We start from the raw sequence: 7,489 nt of genomic DNA, 5'->3' as shown, positions 1-7,489 counted from the left end.
CTGAGCACCGCTGGGTGTGGCCCAAAAACAAAAAAAAAAAAAAAAGAATAACAAAATTATTTTTAAATTTATATACAAACTGAAATCATCTTTAACATAGGTCATTTTTAAGACCTATAAAAGATTAGCAATTCCTTCAGCAAGAAGAATGGACAATTGTGCCAAGAGTAGCTGCAAAATATTCCCAAACAGTTCTATGGGGAAAATATGAAAAGCATTTTCAACAGAGTTGTTACTTATAAGATTTGTCTCTCCAAACAAATTCTGAATGGAGAAAAAATCAGCTCTCTCTGATGGTGTCATCTTTCTCTTGGTATTGGCACAATTCTGATGTTTGAATTTTCTTTCGAGGAGTCAGTGAAAAAGCAGACAGATCGTAAATCTGGAACTGGTTCATTTGTAACTTCAGGTTCAAATCATGGGGAGAAAATGTATGGGTTCCCAATTCAGTCAGGACACATCTAAGGAAAAGACAAAATACTAATAGAATACAATAGATTAAGCCACCTTACTCTAGCCTTTAAGACTATAGGAGGTGGCTATGGACTACAGGAATCTGGTTTCATAATTGATGTTTAGATGGAAAATGCCTGACTCACCATTGAAGAATGGAGGGTGGCCCTGGAAGATGGTAGGACTGGGAAAGTTGTGGAATTTGAACAAATAACTTTCTCTAACTTTAGTGATGAAATCTCAAGGGTCCAATTATGCTTTGTTTATTTCATTTCTTTTTCTTCACCCTCCCCCATAGCTGGTCACTTGTGAGCCAAACACCTTAACTTGCTTTTCAACTTTGCAAATAAAAGTTTTATTTCCTTTTCCCTGGAGGATGGGAAAGAGCCCAATAAACTTTAATTTCTCAAGAGGGTACAACTGAGTCTTCAGTGATAGCACTTTTGGATAGTGGGACTATATTTTAAATCTTAGTTTATGAGCATCAAAGTGTGATTAAATCTCTACCTCCCATCTCAATTTCTCATCTCAGTTTACCCATTCCCATATTCTGTTTCCTAATCCCACCTGGAACAAGTAGTTTAGGGATTCAAAGGGTTATCTGTGGTCCATTCTCATCTCTGAACTTAAGCAAGGAGACTCTTTAATACCAGACCTTATACAAAATGGTGCTTAAGAGAGGACTGGACTGCATGCTTAAAATTCTACCACACTTCTGGCCCTCTTAGAAGTTTCCTTGTCCTTCTACTGTAAGGTCCTTGTATGAACTTAGAAATTGGTAATCAGATTCTTAAATAGAAGTCATTTAGTGTGAAAAAATTATTGACTATGATTTTGACAAAAGATGGGAGAGCTAATACAAAGGGTAAGACCTCTCAATTTGATCCCAAATGCCACTTAAAGTGCCCTGAGCACTACCTGTAGTGACCCTTGTGCAAAGAATAAAAAGTAGTTCCTGAGTGCCATTGGATGTGGCACAAACACCAAAATTTTTTTAAATAAAAATTAAAAAGAGTAACAAAGAGAAAATGTACTGTGGGTAAGGTGCTTGTCTTGCATGAAGTCACGCTATAGTCCCAGCACCATAGATAATTCCTTGAATACCACCTGGAATAATCTCTGAATATAGAAAAAAGAATATTCACATGCGTATACAGTTATGTTTACATAAATATATTTGTATATAATTACATGTAAAATATATATCTATAGTATATTGTATAAATATATACTATATATGGTAGAAAATAAACCTAAGTTCATTTGCAAAATGCACTTACTTTCCTTCATACATTATAAATTAATTGTATAGCATTTAAAAAAAGAAAGTTAACAATTTTCCCATTGGAATTGGCCTTGGTTAACTATGTCTGCATTTGGCAAGCTCCATAGACTCACTCTGTCCTGGAAAGAGATGTAATCAAAACCATGAAAAATTATGTGAACCCCAGCCACAAAGCCAAAGGCTGGCAATCTCCAAAGAATTGAAGCTTACTGAAGCCATGGCCACTGCACCCATCACGTACAACCACCAAGCAATAGTCCTTGGAATTCCTGGGCCTTGCTACAGCTCCAATTCTTAAAATTCTATCATCCCCAGAGGAACACACAGATTTAAACACCAATATGTATCTAATGTTGAGAAACAAAAGAAGTTACAGAATGATCAATTAGCAAAAAGAACTTAGTAAATGTGACAATGACACGTATGGACCTTGTTTTGTGGTACAGTAATTTTCACAAATTTTCCTGTTCCTTTTTTCTTTTTCCTTTATTGTCTTTCTTTATATTTTTTAATAATTTCATTCATTCTTTCGTGGAAACAATCATATTTTGATTAACTAGGTTAACCAGGTGATACATGGTCTTTAAATAAAGTAATTTATGATAACAAAATGGTATTGATTCTAACCTCATTAATTTAATAATGCATACTTTACTAAGCTAACTCAAAATTATTAATTTATGATACACTAAGTTTTAAGATACAAAAGTTTATTTGGTGAGTGTTTTTTAATTCCCTATCTATGTATGTTCTATGCCAATACTACAGATTTTAGTTGGATTTGCTCTAAAATATTCTTGGTTTATGGTAGGGCACTTATAATCTCATTTTACTGAATTCTTTCTCAACTATTTAGTTAACATTAAATACTTAAATATATACCAATTAAGTATTATGATTAATTAATAATGTGTAAAGTGTATCATTTGAGTCAGGAATAAAAAGAATGCAGGCTATCATAGTTTCTATTTGATGTGATATTCGTGGTCTTAGATTATGTTACAAGTAAATAAAATTAAGATGCTGAAAGGGTTCAGAAATTTCTAAAACTATAAAATAAAAATGAAAAGTAAACTAATATTAAGATATGTAGATACATTTTTGAAGATATGATTATATGCCCACAAAAACAAATTCATGAATCTAGTGAAATCTATATTTAGTGATACAACTATATAGAAAATCACCACAGAAATCAATAGCATTTCTGTATGCCACTAAAAACCAATAAGAAAAATAAAATATTTTCTTAGCAACAGAAATTATAAAAGGATGTAGATCTTTCTTAATAGAATAAAGGGAACTCTGAAGCACTATAGCAAAATATCCAACCTCCTCAATAATCTCTTTTTTTCCTGATTTTTTGTTTGTTTCATTGGTTTGGGATCCACCTCACCTTTGGCAGTGCTCAGAGATTACTCCTGGCTTTGTGCTCAGGGATCAATTTTCTTAGGGCTCTGAGATCAGATATCACTCCTGTTAGGGTTTTGTTGTGCTGGGGATGGAACTGGGTCAGTCAATTGCAAGACAAGAGTGCATGTTTTTGGCATTTCTCCTGAATTTCTTCATCTTCTTTTTCCACTTTATCTTCTTTCCAGTAATTAATACCATAAAATCTACTATATACATTACATTTTATATTTATTTTTTTCCTTTAAATAAAACACACTCTTCATGAAAGCTAAAATATTTGGGAGAGAGTCCACATTTAGCTGTTCTCAGGCTTCACTCGGGGTTCTACACTCAGGGAGTTATATAAAGTGCCACAGAACAAACCCAAACCCAAATCAGTCATGAGCAAGGCTAATGCACTACTCATTGTATTATCTCTCTTGCCTCAAAGGCTGTTTTTTTTGTTTTTGTTTTTGCCATCCACTATTGTAATCATAATACCTTATTGACTATCATCTATTGAAAACTTGGTTGATAAAGTTAATACTGGAAAGGATATTAAAGAAAACCTAAATGTGGTGGCTCATCAATAGGGCATTTTGTCTTGCATGTGACTGATTTAGGATTGACCACGGTTCGAATCCCTGGTGTCCCATATGGTCCCCCAAGCCAGGAGCGATTTCTGAGCACAGAGCCTTGAGTAATCCCTGAGCATCACTGGATGTGGCCCACCAAACAAACAAACAACAACAAGATTTCCAAGATTTGGATGGGAAAATTTAATAATGTAAAGATGTCATTTGTCTATTTTGATTTTGGGATAAGATCTGGCAGTGTTCAGGACTTACTTCTAGCTTTGCACTCAGGGATCACTCCTAGTCTGTTTGGGTGAACCTACATGGAGCCCCACTAAATAAAATAAAAACTTGATACATATTTTTCTGCATATATATATCTGATTGTTAGAAAAATATGGAAATCACCTGTTTTCTTCTAATCTCTGATAAATAACCGATGTGGATTAGTGCAGAAAAAGAACAAAAAAGAAAAAAAGAAAGAAAAAGAAGAGAAAGAAGAAAGAAGAGAAAGAAAGAAAGAAAGGAAGGAAGGAAGGAAGAAAGAAAGAAAGAAAGAAAGAAAGAAAGAAAGAAAGAAAGAAAGAAAGAAAGAAAGAAAGAAAGAAATGCAGGTGGAGAGCAAGCAGCAGCTAAACTATTTTAGAACAAAGACAGCTTGTATTTTCTTCTAAGTAGGATAGTGATGTGCCCTGGCTTAGTTGCTAAGATAAAGGTATCCAATATAGGTCAAACAATCCAAGTTATTAATTAAATACAACAGGGTAAAGAAAAATATTTAGAGGATATATAGATTGATATGTAGAGGATATATAGATAATACTTCAATGACAAACCAGTTTGGAAAAATTTAACTCTAGTAATTGGGTAAAGCCATAAATAAGGGATTGGACGGATACTATAGAGGTTAAGGTTCAGGGTATCATATGGACCTCAAGTATCATTGGATGACTATATGAAGGTTACTTAGCAATGATGGGGTAATCTGCATGCTTGGACTCTTGCATTAAGCTCTGTTGATCATGAATCATCAGTGGGAAGTTACTAGGTCCTCCTGAGAACTGTTGAAAAGCACCTCAAAGCAAATAAAAGTCATGAATGCAGTAAGAAATCATGGTAGCATTTACTTTTGGGAAAAGGAGTTGGGATTAGGATAAAATGTATGGAAGGGTCATTAGTCTATCATTATTGGGGGTTCCTCTTCAACTAGTTTATTAATCTACACAGGTTATTATAATTTCTGTCTCTGTACTTTGTTTTTCAGGATAAACTAAAGGTACTTTTCAAATAAAAAATTTGTGGGCATAATGAAATGTAGAAAGAAGAGGATGAAACGGGCTAGAGTGTTCATACAATTTACTGATCAAGCTGATCAAATCCATTGTTGTATTGAGTCTAAAAGAAAGGAATCAAGATTTGTCTTAACTGAATGTAAAATAACTCCTCTTACAAATATAGTGAATATGTACAATAGCAGAAGGAAAGTAGCATTAGAAGCATAATAGTTATATTTAACTATATGAAGAATAAATATAAGATTAATGAAGGTATTAGCAAAAGTTGGGCATATACATTTGAGAAAAGATATGTATTGGAAACAAAAAATAAAAAAATAACATTAGCTGAGATATATAGTCTGGTTGATTGATATAGAAGACTACTAATATATACAGCAATAAATACGTAGATAGGTACATGATTATTAAAAGGCAGGAAATGTGATTTGGGGTAACAAGGATAGTACGTAAATCCACTATATCCAAAGCATTGAGTTAAAACCAATGTTGGAAACACCTGTAGATATTAGTTTGTATACTTTTTAGTCCTATATTTATGCCTTAAATACTACTTTAATAGTTGAATATCTGATTTATACTGGTCATCAATTAGGAGTATTGCAAAGCTGTGACCAATCTATTATTTTACACAATGAATATTGTTTGTTCTTTTTTTGGGCAAAGAAGCTGATATCGAGCATATTTTTCAAAGCCATATTGCTAGCTAGCAGGTTCAAATATAGATAAATATTTCAAGCTGAGTACTTCACAGCCTATATTGCATTTTCTGAAATAAAAGATAAATATAATATGGGGAACAGATCATGGAAGGACTTTTTAATTGATGTATTATTTTTTATCATCAATAAAATGTTGAACATAGTTTAAATGTGGACTAATGTGGAAAATAAGGCTACAAAAATAGGTTCATCAGATTCTAAAATAATGCCAAATTCAGTGACAAAGGGCACAGCACTCAATTTTTTTCCTGTTAATAATGTCAGTTTTTGGACTCCAAAGGAAAGAAGCTTGTCAGATCTTTACCTTTCTTCACTAAATTTCCCCAGCACTTTTCTAAGAGCACTCATCACCTCCTTGTTCCTCAAGCTGTAGATTAGAGGGTTCAGCATAGGGGTGACTACAGCATAGAAAAGGGCAACCATCTTTTCTTGCTCTGCCGAGGACCCAGCCTCGGGTCTGAGATAGGTGAAGATGGCTGCCCCAAAGCACATGGAGACAACAGTGAAGTGGGAAGCACAGGTCCCAAAGGCTTTGCGGCGCCCCTGGGCAGAGCGAATCCTCAGAATGGCTGCAACAATTCGACCATAGGAAAAGACAACCATGAAACATGGAAGCATGATCACCAGAAAGCCCGAGATGGCCACCATGACCATGTTGAAGGAGATGTCCACGCAGGTCAGCCTCAGCACAGCCAACATCTCACAGGCAAAGTGATTGATGATGTGACGACACAAAGGGAGCTGGAAGATGAGAATGGTCTGCATCAGAGAATTCGTAAACCCAGCCACCAAGCAGCTGGCAGCCAGCCCAAGGCAAACCCCTCCATGCATAATAACTGTATAGTGTAGCGGGTAGCACACAGCCACATAGCGGTCATAAGCCATGGCGCCCAGCAGGAAGAACTCTGTGCTGCCCATTGCCAGAGAGATGAAGAGCTGGAGAACACAGTTGTAGAATGGGATGGATTTCCAGGCTGATAGGAGGTGAACGAGCATCTGTGGAACTGTGCTGTTGGTATAACAGATGTCCACAAAAGATAGGACAGTGAGAAAGAAGTACATGGGGGTACCGAGCCTGCTATCCAGCCTTATAAGAAGGATGATGAGGAAATTTCCCAACACAGTCACAAGATACATAGCCAGGAAAAGGATAAAGAGCAAGACCTGAGTGTTCCAGTCACTGGACAATCCCAGCAAAATGAACTCATTAATCCATGTCTGGTTATCTCTTCCCATTAGTCTCTAAGGACCAAATGCAAGTTACAATTCAACAGTTGAATACAGTTGAATATCTGTATTCAAGGGGGCAGCAGGCCCCTTACAAACATATCAAAACACACAGCCATCTAATAGAGCCTGGTATGGTTTGCTAGCTTTAATGTCTTCTTTGAGATTTTGGATTGAATAGATCCTACATATGTGACTCATTCTGGGAGAAAAGAAGAGTTGACATCCTTTTCCTTCCATAATCAGATAGGATCAAAACTCTTAGACACTGAAATTTAAAACCTTAACTTCAAAATGTGATTTGGTACATATTTTATCTTCATTCTTATCTCAGAATTCATAGTGAATGAAATCTAAGCGGTATTTTAAATTGACCTTTTTAAAATGGATAATTTTACTCCTGGATTTTCTACTGAAATGAGATCCTCAACTTTTATGCTTTCAAAAATCAGTAAATTTGGGTTCTCAGCCAAAGCTTGCAAAACATAGTCTTTTTTTATTCAGCAGCAAATATAGCCCACAATTACATTGCAGACTTAG

At 35.2% G+C, this 7,489-nt stretch overlaps 1 protein-coding gene across 1 annotated transcript; it reads right to left on the bottom strand.

Moving 5' to 3' along the window:
• Positions 1-280: 280 nt before the first annotated feature.
• LOC126025932 (olfactory receptor-like protein OLF3) lies at positions 281-6,958 on the bottom strand. The gene is made up of 2 exons (XM_049785678.1): positions 6,027-6,958; positions 281-461 (listed from the first exon to the last, which is right to left on the bottom strand). Exons 1-2 carry the CDS (start codon positions 6,956-6,958, stop codon positions 281-283), a joined length of 1,113 nt encoding a protein of 370 aa, XP_049641635.1.
• Between the last annotated feature and the right edge of the window lie 531 nt (positions 6,959-7,489).

The sequence above is a fragment of the Suncus etruscus genome, chromosome 1 (genome assembly GCF_024139225.1).
Source record: "Suncus etruscus isolate mSunEtr1 chromosome 1, mSunEtr1.pri.cur, whole genome shotgun sequence".
NCBI lineage: Eukaryota > Metazoa > Chordata > Mammalia > Eulipotyphla > Soricidae > Suncus > Suncus etruscus.
The sequence above is the reverse complement of the archived record's forward strand: the minus strand, read 5'-3'. Positions and strand labels throughout refer to the sequence as shown.

Excerpts from the sequence above, each read along its gene's own strand:
- LOC126025932 (XM_049785678.1), bottom strand. The coding sequence starts at position 6,958 with ATGGGAAGAGATAACCAGACATGGATTAATGAGTTCATTTTGCTGGGA. Across the intron at positions 462-6,026 it reads GGGAAATTTAGTGAAGAAAG|ATGTGTCCTGACTGAATTGG; the intron begins GTAAAGATCTGA and ends TCTTTTCCTTAG.